The 18,116-nt window shown below is 45.6% G+C and overlaps 3 protein-coding genes and 1 long non-coding RNA gene across 4 annotated transcripts; 2 read left to right on the top strand and 2 right to left on the bottom strand.

The window, feature by feature from the left end:
* The first annotated feature begins 900 nt into the window (after window positions 1-900).
* Window positions 901-1,784, top strand: LOC120975395 (E3 ubiquitin-protein ligase ATL41-like). The gene has a single exon (XM_040401980.3). It carries the CDS (start codon window positions 901-903, stop codon window positions 1,513-1,515), a length of 615 nt encoding a protein of 204 aa, XP_040257914.3. The 3' UTR covers window positions 1,516-1,784.
* Window positions 1,785-8,554: 6,770 nt separating this feature from the next.
* Window positions 8,555-9,335, top strand: LOC109769337 (RING-H2 finger protein ATL66-like). Its single transcript, XM_020328117.3, has one exon. The coding sequence runs from the start codon at window positions 8,579-8,581 to the stop codon at window positions 9,188-9,190; it is 612 nt and encodes a 203-aa protein (XP_020183706.1). The 5' UTR covers window positions 8,555-8,578; the 3' UTR covers window positions 9,191-9,335.
* A 38-nt stretch (window positions 9,336-9,373) lies between these two features.
* LOC120975617 (uncharacterized) lies at window positions 9,374-13,365 on the bottom strand. The gene is made up of 8 exons (XM_073511646.1): window positions 13,359-13,365; window positions 13,088-13,243; window positions 12,700-12,816; window positions 12,161-12,253; window positions 11,344-12,061; window positions 11,141-11,238; window positions 11,029-11,054; window positions 9,374-10,951 (listed from the first exon to the last, which is right to left on the bottom strand). Exons 1-8 carry the CDS (start codon window positions 13,363-13,365, stop codon window positions 9,374-9,376), a joined length of 2,793 nt encoding a protein of 930 aa, XP_073367747.1.
* A 40-nt stretch (window positions 13,366-13,405) lies between these two features.
* On the bottom strand, window positions 13,406-14,233 carry LOC123497578 (uncharacterized). Its single transcript, XR_006671367.2, has 4 exons — window positions 14,168-14,233; window positions 13,992-14,078; window positions 13,616-13,879; window positions 13,406-13,535 (listed from the first exon to the last, which is right to left on the bottom strand). It is a non-coding gene; the product is annotated as an uncharacterized lncRNA (long non-coding RNA).
* Between the last annotated feature and the right edge of the window lie 3,883 nt (window positions 14,234-18,116).

An 18,116-nucleotide genomic window follows, 5' to 3' on the forward strand; every position in this document is an offset into this window, starting at 1 on the left:
TGCAGGCAATTCCACATCATATCAAGTGATATATATCTCAAGTCAAGAGGCATCTCTACCTCCAATGGAAAACACGAGAATATAGCCCCTTCACCCTTCATTTAGAAAATGTAGTAAAGCTAAGTTCGTGGCTCTTGGACTATGATGTGCTTAGTTTAAAGCAATTGAACATATTTTACTCTATCTGGTAGGTCAACTCTATTATCAATTGAAACATTGCCATCTAATATGTTTTGGGATGTAAAAATAAGGTAGACAATATTTAAAACCAGTTCAGCTAAAGAACTTCTGATAATATAGTGGAATATATACTAGGCAAAACGTTGACATGTCCACGACATCATCACATATTAATAAGCCAGCAGCTTAAATGAGCCATCTGTATAAATTTCAGTGCCTTGTTTAAAAGAGACATGCGTGCATGATATAATTTTCATCTGATCAAGCAATAGCGCTCCCATCCGAAAAGCCATAGCCTCCTTTGCAATGCTTATTGGATTGATCATTTGGATCGAGAGGAACGGCCGGGGTCTTTCAACAAAAGAGTATGGCTTCAATAGTATTACTCAACAACATTAAGCGTGAGGCCATCCTTCGGGTCACCGTCGGGGCAAAGAAATTGGAAAGCATCATATCAGGAAAGTAACAATTTTTCATTTAGGATGTAAAATTTAAACTCTATGCTCTCTTAGTTAATATATGAGTCAAATCCTTTGCCTCGGTTTAAAAAAAAATCATCTCAAATTAATGGACTAGTATATCTGAAATAGTGAGCATGACAGCATACCTACCTAAATGATCTGTCCCTGCAACAGAACCAGTCTGAATTTTGAGATCACCAACCTGTCTGCATATATAGCTAAGCTGCAGCTTCGGTTTCCTAAAGCCATTTCCTCCACCATGTCCTCATACAACACGTCGTTTCAGCCCGGAGAGGCCGTGGCCCCGTGCTGCAGCACAACGACGCTGCTCAGCGCGTTGGCGGCATCCTTCGCCTGCTGCTTCTTCCTCGTCGTCATCTTCCTCTGCCTGCGCTTCCTCCACCTTCGCCGCACGCGGCGCCACAGCGCACAGCCCCTGCAAGGGCAGCTCCAGGCCCCACAGCCCAAGCACGGCCTCGACGCCGCCACCATCGCGCTCTTCCCGTCCTTTCCGTACCGGCGGGACAGCTCGGCATCGGCGCCGGACGAGTGCGCCGTGTGCCTCAGCGCGGTCGACGAGGGGGAGACGGTGAGGCAGCTCCCGAGCTGCAAGCACCTGTTCCACCAGGAGTGCGTCGACGTCTGGCTCCTGTCCAACGCGTCGTGCCCGGTCTGCCGTGGGAAGGTCGAGCGGGCCGCGGGCGCCGATCAGCACGAGAGAGCTGCGGCATCAGCAGCCGTCGTGCCAATTGAGATGATGGACGATGAAACGCCGTCGACGTCAGAGCCGTCCGTGCCGGAGCGGCCGGGCTGGTTTGGCGGGCGAGCCTCCGGCTCCCGCTCCGGCCAGGAAACGGACTTGGAGCGGCAATAGCAGTCATTGCCCGGGGAGTCCAGCTCTCCTAGATATGATTGCGCGATCTGTTGAAGTAGGTACTAGGTAGCAACAGGTTCGTCATTCGTATGTGCAGATTGCAGAGAGCTTGTTGGCAGCACGCATTTTATTCGGTCGGAGTAAACGATCAGGATTGCTATCCTAACTTGCATCCGCACTTCGTTCATTTTATTTTGCTCTGTGTTATTTGGCTTCACAAATGACTAAACGAGTAAAAAAAATATAGTGCTCACCAGTACGGGCCCAAACTGTATTTCATCATCAAAAATAGTGCTCACCACTACGATCACCAACCCGATAATAATGAAGATTGGTGATAGTCCTTCCCTCTAGCCTCGAGCGACCCCGAACTGTATTTCATCTTCCATATTGGGCACTGGAATACCTTTGGAATTGCAGAATTCTTGGACCTCATAAAAAAGGCTCCCAACCACTATCTCTCATGGTAGCCAACCGGAGTTTAACGTCATGAATTAATTCCAGGGCAAGCACAATATTTGTTTCCTTTCTTTGCAGGAGTTGTGAAAGCTCATTTGTTGGACCAAACAACTTTAGCATAATAAGCTTCAAAACAAAAGCAAATTGGCAGCACTCCATCTTTTCTATTGAACCTGCAGCATGCCTCAGATTACGCCCTTTTGCATCAACTGTGCTAAGAACTTTTATTAGATAGGCCCACATCTGGTCCAAGCGAAGCAAACTTCTATGACGTGAAGACCATCTAGTATCCCCTTGTCTAGCAAGACTAGTCTGTTGATGCAAGCCTCTTTTTGTAAATATTTCACCCATCTCAAGCCTTTCCAAAGTATTTCTGTGAATTGTGTGTTTCTTCCATCTTCTTGCAAGATGAACATGTCGTGGTCACAATCAACCATACTAAAAAAAACATGAATATATGAGCAAGAAGAACTAGCAATAGTGACCACAATCAATTGTAGACGACAGGCAAAGCAATGGACGTGGAAAGCATGAGATTTTTCATGTAGAATCTATCTTTGCAAACCATTAAATTCATCCCTCATGTTTGAAGCTGCGTCATATGCTTGCCCTCATAGCCTTGAAATTGACAACTCGTAAAGATCAAGATGCATTACAAGAGCTAACTTTGGTGCTCAAGATGTAGTATCTTCGATGTCGTGTAGACAAAGAAATTGAAATATGCCCTAGAGGCAATAATATTGTATTATTATATTTCCATTTTTATAATTAAGAGTTTATATTCCATGCTATAATAGCTATGATCCTAGAATATGTGATTCGGTGGAAAACCCATATGCAAGTGTGGAATGATAAACGATAAAGAATATGTTCATAGCGTCTTGCCTCTAAGACTGACAAGTGTTGTTGGTGATCATGTTTTCCGGATCTAGGAAATCGTTAAGTGTAACGATAGTCATAAAACAACATTGAGCACATGACGCTAGAAGAACTTGTTTGTTATACTTTGAGATAATATCGTATGAAATCAATTGTTATAACACGGAGAGTTAAACATGTCTTTTAGTTCGTTAGACCATGAGAATATCACAATACCATACGGTGGACTTTTGGGTTGCTCAAAAGTCATTTGTAACATGGTGATCATAACGACAACTTACAGGTTCATCGGAAAGTTTGACAGGGGACTAGATTGCTCAAGAGTGGAATTTGCTCCTCCGACGATGGAGAGATATTCTTAGGGCCCTCTCAGTGTGATGGCGTCCATAAATGTTTTGCCAAATGCATGTCATTATGTCACGGGGATGCCGGAACACTTCAACAAGAAAGAAGAACAAAACCGATAATGAGGATAACGATATAGTTAGCATGTGTATCACTCATGAGGATACCGATGCATCTCGGGTTTCATAAAGTATCGTAAAGCAAAGGGAACATCACATGATAACAAAATATTCACTCGAATGTCATTCATGTAATCATAGGGATCGATATGGATGTCCACGGTTCCGCTATCGGTCATTGAACGAATGGGTTCCATTCATGTCTATGTTTTACCAAACCTACAGGGTAACAGACTTAAGGTAATCATGATCTCTGAGTGTTAGTAGGACGGGAGTGTCGAGGATTTATTTGTTGAACTATTTCATTAATATTCGAAATAGTTCTGAAAGGAACCGGAAGCGTTTCGGGGTCACCAGAAGGGCTTCGGAGATTATCAGGCAATACCGATTATTACTGATAAATAATATATGTGTGGAAAATATTTCTGGTGATGTAAAATTAATAATAAAAGGCTCCAGTAATTTTTAGGACGCTTTTATATTTAATTCAATATCAACGGGCCTTAAAAAGCGAAGTGGTAGAAGGAGAATTGGGCCACATAGGCCCAATAGTGGGTGGTGCCCCCTTTCCCCAAGTGGGGGGGGGGGGCGAATTGGACAGGGGGGATTCCTCCTCCCCCTAGGGCCGGCGCAACGGGAGGGGAATTCTTCCCCTTGTGTGGCGCCCCCTCCTCCCCTCTCAACCTATATAGACTAGAGGCTTTTGCACTATTTGGACACACAAGTTTTGGAGCCTCCTCTAGTTCTCTAATTTTAGTTCTAGTTGGTCCTAGTTTATCAAATAGAGCTTGACCTAGATCCTCTAATCCTCATAATTGGAAGCCCAGTGTGGTTCTAATCTCCTCCCTCTAATTCTTCGGCAACGATTAGCTCTGGATGGTGCAGCGCTGCCGAATCCTGAAGACCGTACGCTTGCAACCAAGTAGAGAGGCCATGCTTTTGGTCTTTCGTTCGAGAGGTCGTTCGTGGACGGTTCACGGGATCGTTCATCTACGGTTCAAGGGACTCCAAGTACGATTTACACCGACTCGTCTACTTCTGCTGCTACTCGGACTCGGTAACGATCATGATTCAATTCATTTATGCATCTTCATATTTTTCTTGGGTGATCGATCGCTGGACAAGTTTTATTGTCAGATACTTGGTTTGGTTGGACCCTTTCCTAATAGTGCCGTGATTGAGAAAATGCTCTTGAGTACACGTTATGAAATTTTAATATTGGTTTGGTTGGACCCTTCAATATGTATGTTTTCCTAACTTTGTGTTGAATTTTTTGTGCATACTCAACAATTTGTTTCCTCGGTGTGGGGTCTGATTGAATTTTGGCCAGATTAAACTCTCCATTATTGGCAACATGAATAGGGGTGTCTTGTTCTGGTTCCAGATGCACAACACTTACATTCTAAATATTTGCTGTAGGAACCAAAAACCTCCTCATATTTGAAATTTAGTAAGTAAAGATTAAAATTGGATGGTTTGGAATGATTGAACTAAATAACAATGGTGAGGTTAGATCGGTCAAAAAGAAAATCTGACAATACCTATGTGAAGTGGAGATCGATTTTACATCAATCAACCTGCTCGGGATATTGGACCTTAACTACATATGTTGTCGATGGGTGATTGTCGAGATCAAGGATTGTGGGGATCCCCTAATAGAGATTCAGACATGGGTCAAACACTTTAGATCATTTCATATATGAGGCTTTGTTTATCCAGGTTCATGACACCGAGGGGGTGTAATACCCTACGCTCTACATTCTAGTTCTTGCTACGGAGACAAGTGTGTATTGTTATAAGATTGCTTTCCTCCTTTCCTTGGCTCTGATTCCTCTCTTATATATTATGGGGGTAATCACAGTAACCCCTTACCACATACGCTCCTTCCAATGGGTACTATAGATGACATAATGAAGGGATGCACCATTGCCTGCCCCCACCAACTCCTCGTTCTTTGATGTCGACGAGGTACGAGTGCGTCATCCCACGGACGAACACTTTAAGAGCATGGTTAATATAGCTAGTTGCTGGCTATATAAACATGCCATGTCATCAAGAGTTAGCATTATTAACTACTCATAGAATAAGGCTGGCTGTAAGGTTGTCTATAAGGTTATATATTTTTTTTCACTTTCTCCCTATTTCATTCCTCTCATTAAAAGTTTTTTCTAGGAGCACAAGTAGAGGTTGACTCCTTCATTTTTGTCTTGTCTCTCTCCTCCATATAAACAAAAGTGCCATGTAAGAAGACTTATACCTCAGTATTGTATTTGCTCTAAGCCATGTGTCACCCTCGATAAGTGACAATGTACTCCCAGACTTTACCTGCCCCGGGTATGGGGTAGTAGGCTCCACCATCGATGTAGCCCATATGGTGTGGGGCATAGCACACGCATGAACGTACTGATTGATTGAGGGTGACATCGGTCCTATCAAGAAAACAACTTCTCGACATCTTGTCATTTCTAATTTGTGTTGTGGAAGCTTTTGTTAACGGAGGTTAGCAGCTAGAACTAAATCATAAACCTTGCTGTGCAAGTCTTGACAAAGCAAAATTATGAAGAGTTTACATTGGTGTTCGTATTTTTCTGAATTATTTCAGACTTTAAAATGATGTTTGTTCAGTGGGAGAAAATGTTCCACTCGATTACGAGGCGCATGTGGTGACTTAGTCAATCTCAAGATGTTATGCCAGCTCAGTCTCTTAAAAATTCTCATAAGGATAGGGTGTGTGTATGTGCGTTTATAGGGATGAGCGTATGCTCAGGTATCTGAGCGACTTTGATTGTACTGTGCTAAAAATGAAGAGTTTACAATTTAACAAATTAAAAAAATTACAAGCAGTAAACAAGTAGGAGTAAATGACATTGGGAGTCACCACGTGACATGTTTGGTCGTCAATCAAAACATGGTAAAATAAAGGGAAACGCTTGCGGCGGCAGACCGGCTGAAGCGACGCGCCGGTCGTGCGCTGTCCCACGCGTCTCCTTGGACCCACAAGCTGCCCTCCTTCTATTCTTTTATTCCCTTGCCTTATCCATCCCTCATCATATCTTCTCCACCATTCCTTCGTTCCTGCTCATAGCCCAGCGCCTCCGTCGTGGTCTTATGCCTCCGCCGAGACGAGCTGGCCCAACCGCGGCACTACCTCACCGTCCTGCAACCTCCCTTCCCTCCCCATCCCCTCCTCCTTCCTTCTCCCCCATCTCATCGGTTGGGTTCCCTCACGAGCCTCCACACATATGCTGCCACGCGTTGCTGCAGGTGCTCATCGGAACACCTGTGCGCGCTCGCTTTTTGCTACCCCCCGCTGATGTCAGTGACCGACGATGGTGGTCGACGGCGCCGGCGGTGGCCGCGAATAAGTTTCTACCTTTTTTGATTTTTTTTTTTTGCTGGAACCCGCTTTTGATTTTGCTAGAACCAGCTTTGTTTTTTGCTGCAAGGATAATGCTCAATGACGACGACGGTGGCTGCATGTTTTTGTTGCATTTGTTTTTTTTGCTGGAACCAACTTTTGTTTTTGCTGCAAAATAGGAGAGGATAGTGCTGAGCGGCGACGGCGATCGCCGCCATGATTTTTTGTTGCATTTATTTTTTTGCTGGAATCAACAATCATTTTAGCTGCAAGCACGATCCAGTTTTGCTGGAACCGGTGACCACCTGGGTCACAATGTTTTGTTGCAGCAACCATAGAGCACAGAGCTGCAACCGCTATTGGTTTTTGCTACGACCAACAAAACCTTTTGCTACATCCATCCACGACGGAGGTGCGACTGGCGACGGTGGCGGTGACATTTTTGCTGCAACCGCTATTGGTTTTTGCTACGACCAATAATTTTTTTTGCTACATCCATCCACGACGGAGGTGCGACTGGCGACGGTGGCGGTGACATTTTTGCTACGACCAACAATTTTTTTTGCTACATACATGCACGGCGGACCTGCGACCCGCGACGACGGCGGTGATGTTTTTGCTGCAACCGTCGTCGGGTTTTGCTACAACGGATGAAACATTTTGCTACATCCATTCATGGTTGACATGTGGCCGTTGTTTGTAGAACCCTGTGCGGCGAGCTCCACGGCGAGGGCGATGGCACACCGGGATGCTGCAACCATGAGCGTCGATGGCAAGGAGTTACAACCGGACAGTTTGACGGCAGAGCTGCAACCAAAATCGACGAGCTGGGAAGGCTTCTTCGGCGAGAAACGGAGGGCAACACTGCAAGGAGGCGAGGTCTGAGCAGCCGGCGGCCGTGCGGAGGAGGGAAGCAGGGAACTGCTGCTATCGCGCGGGAGTGCGCACGTGAAGGCTGAGGGCACGAATTGCTGCGTTGACCAAGCCAGGGAAGAAAACGTTTGGGAAAGGAGGCATCCGACACGAATTGCTGCGTTGACCAAGCCAGAGAAAAAAATGATTGGGAAAGGAGGCATCCAACAGCTGCAGGAAGCCAAATCGGAGGGCTCGCGCGTGACCGGCTGGGATTTCGGCCGGTCCGCCGGCGCGTATCGCTCGCCTAAAATAAAGCATTGTGAGTCAGGAAACTTGTTATGTGGGTGCACTTTGGCCACAGTACCTTATACTCCCTCCGTTCTCAAATATAAGTCTTTTTGAAGATTCCAACAAGTGACTACATACGAAGCAAAATAAGCGAATCTACACTTTAAAATATGTCTACATACATCCGTATATTGTAGTCAATTTGAAATGTCTAAAAAGACTTATATTTAGGAACGGATGGAGTATTTGAAAAAAAAGTCACATAAAATGAAGCATATAGGCTGGTTGAAATAGGCACGTGCTCGACCAGTTCAACTCTGTAGCCGTTGCTGTTTGGGCAACAAGAAAACTGTACGTGCTGCATCTATGTATACAACATGTTGAGCGTAAAAGTCATGTTCGATTACAGTTTCATGTAAGAGAAAACAGCTAGTCAAACGCCCCCAATATCTAAATTCTAAAATTAGTTTAACCAGATGAACTTTGCGTACTCTACCGAAATAATAAAGGGAAGGCTAAGGACATCCTATGCGCGACATTCTGCATGCTTCTATTTAAATTCCGGGTGTTGCAGAAACTCGAGAGCATTATTTAGAGAAGACGTCATACATGATGCACTTTACATAGCAGTCAGCACACCTTAGTTCCATCCCATACCGAGATTGATCTATGAATCTATCTACATATGTAGCCGGCAGGTAGCTTACGGTTTCACTAGTGCTCACAAAGCCATTATATTTGCTCCGCGCCGCGCGCCACCATGTCCTCCTATGGCAGCACAGGCTCGCAGCAGGGAGCAGACGTGGCCCCATGCTGCGCCACCCCGACGCTGGTCGCCGCCTTGGCAGCATCCTTCGCCTGCTGCTTCCTCTTCGTCCTTGTCTTTCTCTGCCTGCGCTTCCTCCACCTTCGCCGCACCCGGACGCCGCGCCACAGTGCGCCGCAGCCGCTGCAAGGTGAGGGACAGGCCCAGCAGCGGCCCAAGCTCGGCCTCGACGCCGCCACCATCGCGCTCATCCCGTCCTTCCCTTACCTGCGGGAGAGCTCGGACTCGGCGCCGGCCGAGTGCGCCGTGTGCCTCGGCGCCCTCGACGAACGGGAGAGGGTGAGGCAGCTCCCGGCCTGCAATCATCTGTTCCACCAGGGGTGCGTTGATGTATGGCTAATGTCTAACGCGTCGTGCCCGGTCTGCCGCGCCAAGGCCGAACCGGCCGCGCCTACGCGCGCGTCGGCTTCCGTCGTGCCTGTCGAGATGTGGGACGAGGAGACGGTGTCTTCGTCGCCAGCGGCATCGGAAACCACGCCGGAGCGGCTTGGTGAGCGCCCGTTTGTCCCCCGCTCCGGCCAGGAAGCAGACCTGGAGCGGCAATAACATTCGGGATGAATTTGTTCCTGCCCTGCTGCTCTGTTTATTTGGTCCACGAACAAGGTGTATGATGAATGAATGACTTGCATTGTCGTTCTCTTCTTTAATTTCTTTTTGCAAGGACAAGCTAGCACGTACTCCCTCAATCCGAAAAAGCATATCCCTCAAATAGATGTATTTATCACCAAGTTAGTATGACATACTTCCTTCATGCCTATCCCATAAACCACGCACGTCGCCTGGCTCGCAGTGCATCAAGATGGTTGCGAAGAGCCTCCTAAGAGAACATGGCATCGCCCACTGCTCAGCCTCAGTAAGACAGTCGTCGAGCGTGTTGTCTGCCTCGATGAGTCCCAACCTTTCAGCAGCCTCTCTAAAGCTCCCACATAGCACGCCGTCCACGGTGAGCAAGTCGTCAAAGGATGTTTTGCCCGTAACATGGTTTAGCAACACACGCAGATAGTATCGGTCCCCCTCGACAGGATTGGCAGACACGATGTGACCTATTTGAAAACGCTCGACCCGCGGCTTCCAAAACTTCTTTTTCTTCTGCCACGTGAAGCTTCCGGAAAAATCCTTGTACAATATATTTCTAGCCCGAGGGTGTTCCTGGTTAGCCTTGAAATACTCCGTTAACATGGATTTTGAAATATTTTCTGAGGCGACAACATTTTTCAAGTCAGCCTGGGCATTGAATGCGACCCTGTGCATATTCGGGAGATGAAGAGGCAACTGCAAGACAGGAGGGTAGTTGGCGCAAAGTGGAAAGCCAAATATCCTCCACATAGCCTCCGGAGGGGTGATCCACCTTGTGTCAACGTATCTCTTGATCTCATCAATGTTACCATCGGCGTCGGGCTGGTCGATGCTGAAAGAAGCCTTATCATGGCCCTTGTAAATGTACTTGTAAAGATATTTGACGGCCTTTATGCTCGAGCAGACCTCAACGTTGATGTGGCAATTGAACATCCGCAGAAGGTATGGGTTATAAGGCACAACCCATCTGTTGTCCAACATCTTCCCTCGGACCTTAGCACGCCTACCATCGTCTCTACGTCGATAAACTGGGTACGAGTCCTTCCCCTGTGCTGTGTTTTCATTGAACGACCGCGGGTATCTGCACTTGCATCCGTTTTCTTGCATGCAAACATTCTTCGGGTTTAGAGCACCGCATGGTCCGTGCATCATATGTTTTACCACCATTGCATACAATTCCGGATACTTATGCTTGTCTGGGAGCTCTGCGGAAATGAGTCGGTCATACTGCTCGGGGACGATAAGCTTATATGTTGAGTCCATGATCAACAGAAAATGTGCGTGTGGGAGGCCCCTTTTTTGAAACTCGACAACATATACATATGCGACAACAACACCCAGGATGTGCTTCTTGAACAACATGTCCTTCATAGCCTCTAGTTTGCCAAAGAACACGCGAGCCACAATATCAGGTCGGTCTTGCGCCGTCTGACCAGGCAGCAACTCATTCTCCCATTTTGGATTGCAAGTCATGGTCAAGAAGATGTCAGGCTTCCCGTATGTATGTACAATTGCCATGGCATCCATATGCCTCTTCTTCATGTCGCGGTCGCCACCAGGGTATGTTTCAGGGAGAACTATTCTTACCCCAACAGCGCTTGCTCGTGTCTCCCCCGATGTGATCGCATCAACAACTCCTTTATACAAGTCGGCACGAATCTGCGTCTGGTTCTTCCTGTACCACCTTAATCGACAACTTTCAATCTTGACATACATGTCGACGGCCCATTGCTGCAAGAGGCGTGCTCCACAGAGTATGGGATTAAAGATCGCAGACCGTGTCTGCAGCATGTAACAGTAGTAGTGACAGAGACGCACAACCTGCTGTTGCCCTCTGCACATGATTGAGTACCATCAAAATGAGGATATAATCGACAAACAAAATATTATTTGTAGCAAAATGGGACGCAGACGGCATACCTGCATCCTCATCATCATCATGGACCAGTTGAGGATTTAGTACAACCTCCAAAGGAACATTACGTTTAGGTAGCTTCGGATGCCAACCTAGTTCTCCCCTTGGATAGAATAGGGGATAAGACAAAGGGTCATATGCTCCGGAGGTCACATGTATACTGTGCCTTTCGTTGTTATTACCACAAAGTGTTATCCTCCGGTCAAACCTTTTTGCTAGGTCGTTGCCCTCAACCCAAATTGCAGCGACCTCAGATGACAACGGTCTGTTATATCTTCTTTGGTCAAGCCTTTTATCGGTGTTTAGGTCTATCCTGTAATCATCGAGGTTGTCCTTGTGTGCACCCAAACTCCTAAATTGCTGGGAGTACGGGTTTTCTTTGAGTATGTCTACTAACTTCTTCACGACATCTTGGTCTAATTGCTTGGTGGCCGCCTTACGATGAGTGATGGTTGGGTCATCATCATAGAAGTATAACTGCAGATGCTCAGGACGGGAGCTAGGCCCGAACGAATGCACATTGTGGTAGATGGTGCCGTGTGCCCGGAATGTGTACACCCCAGACTTCATGTTTGTGTAGTTCTCATCAAGGCTGACGCCAAGGGTTGTGAAGGCGAAATGCCCGTTGAAGAAGCGTATGTTTTCCCGAAAATGTCTAGAATCAGCATCCCTGCTTGACCATAGCCTCATCAGCTCTGGGATTGGCTCAGGTTGTTTAAGTTCGATCTGGCCATTGCGACAGCAGAAGCCGTCAGTCTCAAACACGTTTTTTTTTGCCTTGCGGTGTTTGCAGTTTGCGTCGAGCTTCAGGATGTGAGTCGTGTCTGGGATGTTTGTGTAGACAAAGTCTAATGGATCAACCTCGCTAGGTATAGCAGACGACATGATCGCTTCCTCTTCATCCTCCAAGGTGTCATTATCGTATCCTACGTGCATTTGTTGAAACATGATGTTCAAAACATTATTAACTACTAACTATAATTATGATAAAGCCCCACAAATTCATAGATTATAGTTGACCATACCTTCGTCGCGAAACATGTAGTACTCCTCATCCATAAAGTCGGATGGTGTCGTCTCATCGCTAGTGATGCAGTCTCGGAACCCATCGATTTCGTCTGCATTATCTCCATGGCGAATGTGACAATAGACAACGTCATGTCAGATGAGGGTTGGTGAGAATGAGCACAACAAGGTGACAATAGAATTATCATACCATTGGTACCAACAATGAAATTCGACATGATTGTCGTTGGGTCGCCATCAGATGAATCACCTTCGGCGGCCCAAGAGAGGGGTGTTGCGCGGGATAAGTTTGCTAGGTCTGGACGTGGGAGTGCGAGGGATTCTTTGCACGGGGTGTGCTTCTTTGCCGCATAAGTTGCCTTTCTTTTTGCACTTAACTCCCCCTTCTCTTTGCTGCATGCCCTCCATTCTCGCAGCGTGGTATTTTTTTCTTCAAGATCGATAGTTCCATGCTCTAGATGTTTCCGATATGTTGCTCGCCTCCGCGCGTTTGTTTGCTCCATTTGATCAGGAGTTAAGCAAGTTATGCGTTGCTTACCACGCTGCTTCCTAGGTAGTTGGTTATCATGAATGACAGCTGTACTGATTATATTAATATGAGGCAATACCGCCTCATCTTGTGACAATGACGTATAGCTGGACCTATTTGGGTCGGCTGGTTATACAACAGTGTAAAACGCTAATCAGTACTGCATTAATTGATCATTGATACAAAATGTACCAGCATATTATGTAGTTCATATCAGCTGACTCCTTCCGTCCATTTTCACAAGGTATTAATGTCTAATCAAAAGTCAAACGAGAGAACGATAAAACAATGAGTTTGATAAGCTTGTTTTCCAAGATAACTTATTAAACACTTGTATCCAGAAAAATTAGGAATATATATACTATCAAGAGGCAGCTGAATCAAAAAGCATTCTAACCTGATATTGTAAGGGCAGGAAGGTTATCATCTTTGTGCTTCACGGTAGCTCGCCCTTGAGCCTTGATCTGGCTATTTTTGTCGGCAAGGAGCATAGGGTGAGCTTGTACCCCATTAGTGATATCACCGAGAGCGCTCTGTGGAACATTTTGCATACCTGCAATATGGTTGCAGGTGTCATACTCACGGATTCTCAGATAATAATCATACTGTTATGAACAAAGGGAGTATATTCAATAGACGTTTGGCCTGTAATATAGAAATAGTCGTACCCGACATGTCAACGGCAGGCATATTTTGATGGAGATGCTTGCCGGCGGTGTCATCATATTTTCTTCGATAACCATCTACCAACGGAGCTTTCATCTGTTCCTTGTTAATGTCAGCATTTTCCTTGTTCTTAAGATACGTTGCCCGCCTCCGCGCATTTATTAGCTCTTTCTTGTCATCTAGTAATAGATGCATGAAGGTGTGAGAGTAGTGAATGCAGGAATGTACATTGTTTTGATTTAAAATCAAACAATCATACCAGATATTGAAAGGTCAGGTTGACTTCCATGCTGTACTTTTTCTGCTTCCTCCTCTTTTTTCCTCCGATAAGCAGCTCGCCTCTTGGCGTTTATCTGCTCCCTTTTTTCATCAGACAAGATAACTTTCTTAGATGGTTTGGAGACACGCACGACAGATCCTGTAGTCATGTGCTTGGATGTTGAACCGGATTGTGGTAAAACTTGAGGAGTTGCATTGATGTTTACGTGATTTCCTCCATACATATGAGTCAAATCTAGAGCCTCTGGAACAAAACCAAACCAAAATGATAATGTACTTAGTATGTTAATGAACATCTGCAACACAACCTATATAAGATAGATACGGTTCACAACGAAAGACGAATCTTGTAATACCGTTTACACTTTGTGCTACGGCTGCGGCTAACTCGTCAGTGAGACAACTGAGAGACACAAACGTTGATGAGGTTGCCGGGTTGCCCGCTTGATGTAAAAATAACCGATAGTGGTCATAACGGGTCAGTTTAGTGCTATCCAAAGAGTAGAGAGTACTGATTATGTTTTATACTAACCTGAGTTCAGTTCGGAAGGCCGCGGTACACATGTGACATCACCATCAGTGGGTTGAGGAACAACAACAAGTGCGGTCTGTTCAGTGATGGACTGATCCGAAATTGGTTCATACAAGTAAATAGACTGTCTAATAATAGATGCAACAAGCTGTGAGAGTAGTCAAAGCAGGAATGCACATTGTTTTCATTAAAAATCAAACAATTATACCAGATGTTGAAAGGTAAGCTTGACTTTCATGCTCAAGTTTCTTTGCTTCCTCCTCTTTCTTCCGCCGATAATTAGCTCGCCTCTTGGCGTTTATCTGCTCCCTTTTTTCATCAGATAAGATACCTTTTTTAGTTTGTTTGGTGACATTCTCGAAAGATCCTGTAGTCATGTGCTCGGATGTTGAAACGGTTTGGGATAAATCTTGAGCAGTTGACATAGTGTACAGGTGTATTCCTCCATCAATAGGAGACACATCAAGAACATCTGGAACAAAACAAAAGCTAAATGTTATTGTTCTTAGACTGTTCTTGAATGTCTGCAACACAACCTCTATAAGCATGATAAATAACCGAGATTGCCGGGTCTCCTTTTCAATATGTTTTTTGCTCACCTGAGTTCAGATCAGGAGGCCGCTGAACACATGTGATATCACCATCAGTGGGTTGGGGAACAACCGGGTCTGCGGTCTGTTCAGGTATCGAGTGGCCTGGAGCATGGTTCATACAAGTAACTGAGATTGAAGTCACGAACTTAAGAGAATAAAATGATGAGTACTCTATCCGCGCAGCCTCATACCTGGACTAATAGGGTGATTATCAACAACGTTTGTCCCAGCCATCTGATATCCTACACCTTCAGTACCCACAAGTTCATTATCCGGAAGAACCGGTTGTCCAGACGGTTCAAGTGTCAGCCCATCTGAGTGTCATTCATACAAGTAAGCGAGATCAATTCGATAAATAAATAGTATTAAATCATGGTAAATTGACAATCCAACTGTCATAAATGGGGTACTCAGGTTGTTCTCACCATCATTTGTCCAATCCAAATTATCTGAAACAACGTCATTTAAGGAAATCACAATCGGGATATAGCTTGACATGTGCGGCAAGTTTTTTAGTCAAATATTTACCTCTAGGTACACCTGACGCTGTTGTATGTTCCGTAGATTTGCTTTGTGGATTCCCCATACTTACCTACAAGCAAAGATTTCATACTATTAACAATGGCTTGTGAACTGAAGTTGTCTACCATCTTAATGATCTTATTTTGTTATGTTTCATACTGAAGTTGTCTACCGTCAATCATTTATTTTGTTATCCCCTTCTGGACGCGCCCAGGATCCAACTCCTGGCCTCCGTATTGGGAGGTTTTATGTAAACAGACTGATTCTTAATTGTTATGTTTCATGCACTTTCGTTCGTGAACTTGGAGACAACTTGGAGACTATGCTTATTGGACAGGCTGCTTCTTGGCAGTGCAAAGTAAGCAGAACAAGCCACACAACCAAGCAATCAAAGTAAGTAAAAGCAGCACAATAAGTTATGCAAACATGTACATCAACTAAACATGTTCAGCAACATGCGTAAACAGCTCCTAAGCTATTCTGTTGCAAATTTCAGAAATGGTGCCTGGCATACCATGGTCCAGGAAAGGAGGTCGTCTGCTTGATGTATATGTAATCTAAGATTGCCGACGTTGAGCATTCCAAGTAAGCACAAGCAACCAACTCAAATATGCAATTTCATAACTGCTGTTTGGCCTACCATGCTCCAGCAAAGATAGTCATAAACGAGTATAAACTTGAGATTCTGTATGTATTTTCTGTACATAGGTAATGTGCGATTATTGAGTATAAACCTGCAATACGTACAACAGAAGTTGGATGCTGGGCGCGTCCAGAAGGGGATCACGGCGTCACGTAGACGGGATCGCGGCCCCGTCTCCTACAGCGATCCCACACCAGATCGCTTCGCGTCTCCTGAAGCGATCCCACAGCAGATCGCCGCCTCCTGAGATGTTTTTTTGTATGGCCTTCAGCATGAAATATTCAGTATGAAATAATGTGTATGAACTTGCATTACGTAGCACTGAAAGGGGAGCAGCGCCGGTTGAGACCCTGTGGGTGGTCAAAAGGTGGCCGCCGTCGGATCGGGGTCGTGATCGCCGGCGAACACGACACGCGGGATCGTGGCCCCGTGTCCTCGCCCGATCCAACAGCAGACTGCCGCCTCCTGCAAGTGCGACGGCGAAGGGATGGATCCGCCGCGGCGCGGCACAGGGATGGATCTGCCGCGGTCTGGGCGTAGGGGTGGTTCGGGCGTGCGATCGGGCAGCGGCGGAGATCGATCTGCTGTGTCGGGCGGCGGCGGAGATCGATCAGCTGTGTGAACGAGGGATCGATCCCAGGGGTTTTGTTTGCACCGGTTTTTTTCGATCGAGTAAGGCAGAGGTGGTGCGATGACGAAAAAAAAAGGCGGTGGGAGTATGAGGAAAATAAACCAGCAAAAATTAACCGCGCAGACTATTCACCAAGTCGTCCATTAGGAGTAGAGATATGCATGCAAATATTAAATAAATTGATAGTCCAAGAAAACATCATTACTTTTGCCTCGATTACTGTTAGTGGTCTTGTATAGATGTAAAATGTATTTTTGATAGTGGCCTTGTATAAGGAAAGGGAGCGAGTATATCCATTTGAGGGACAAGGTGCATATCAGCGATGGAGCCGCTTCGAGCTCGGGTTGTGAAGGTGTTCTGTCATTTTTTCCTTTGGTGGCTGCTATGGTGGTTCCAAAGGCACGTGACGGGCGTTGGTGTCAAGTTCAGAGGTTTCTTCGGTCTAGATTGTAATTTTATTTCTTGGCTGTTGTTTCTTTATGCAAAGGCTAGCGTTTTGCTGTCTTTTCAGTTTTGCCAGGTCGGTTTGTATGTGGCTTGTACTATTATCCTTATGATATAAAAGAAACACGTATTACCATACAAAAAAAGAGTATATCCATTTGACGGACAAGATTGGACAAGTTTTTTCGGACGAAGGGAGTAGTACGTATAGTTTTGTAGCTCGTTCACTTTGGGCACAATTGACCAAAGGGAACTATTATTTAGGGAGGCCAAAATAAAAAGACCAAAGCTGAAGTATGATTTAGGGAGGCTCTATTTGTCAAGTGCCTGAAAAAACCGTGGCACCGTCAGATCTTGATCTAATGGTCCAAATTAGATCATGCTACTGTTCATCGGCTTCCTCCCTTCCTTCTGCCTCCTCCTGATCCCGAACGCCCAGCCTACCCCGCTCTAACCGCTCACCTCCATCACCCACGGCAGGCGGGCGCTATTGTGCACCGCCTCGTCGCCCCCCACCCCTCTTGCTCGTCGTTGCTAGCCACCACCTCGGACATCCCTCTAAGCCCGGCACCATCGAAAACCTCCGGTGATCCCTTGCAACCCCCTCCCCCCTCCCACCCCTAGATAGATAGTGGGGCCACTACTTCACCCTATAAGATAGATGGTGGGGCTACTTCTTCTCCGGCGAGCTTGTGTCCTCTCCAGCAAAGTCCAACCAAGAGGGAAGGAAGAAGAAGAAAGTGACTGATGCGAAAAGGAATTTTAGACATATGAGAAATAGCAAATCCGACGATTTTATCGAACATACTCCGCTAGGTTCAAATTAAGCCGTATAAATTTTTAAAAAAATTCAACCTTTTATAGTTTTGACTAAGTTTATAGAGAAAGTATCAATGCCTACGATACCAAATCATTATTACTGGATTCTTGATAAAAAATATTTTCATACTTTATTTTTTTAGTATCGTAGATCCTGGTATGTTTTGCCATTAACTTGGTCAAGCAAAGAAACCTTGACTTATTTCAAAATTAATATGCACATCATATTTTGGATTGAAGGGATTAGTTGGCAAACACATGGAGTGCCAAATACGAAATCACGATGCATGACATCCA

This window comes from Aegilops tauschii, chromosome 3 (assembly GCF_002575655.3).
Source record: "Aegilops tauschii subsp. strangulata cultivar AL8/78 chromosome 3, Aet v6.0, whole genome shotgun sequence".
NCBI lineage: Eukaryota > Viridiplantae > Streptophyta > Magnoliopsida > Poales > Poaceae > Aegilops > Aegilops tauschii.

Excerpts from the sequence above, each read along its gene's own strand:
- LOC120975617 (XM_073511646.1), bottom strand. Across the intron at positions 11,055-11,140 it reads TGATGATGATGAGGATGCAG|AGGGCAACAGCAGGTTGTGC; the intron begins GTATGCCGTCTG and ends AATCATGTGCAG. Across the intron at positions 10,952-11,028 it reads ACAGCAGGTTGTGCGTCTCT|CAATGGGCCGTCGACATGTA; the intron begins GTCACTACTACT and ends CGCCTCTTGCAG.
- LOC109769337 (XM_020328117.3), top strand. The coding sequence starts at position 8,579 with ATGTCCTCCTATGGCAGCACAGGCTCGCAGCAGGGAGCAGACGTGGCC.
- LOC120975395 (XM_040401980.3), top strand. The coding sequence starts at position 901 with ATGTCCTCATACAACACGTCGTTTCAGCCCGGAGAGGCCGTGGCCCCG.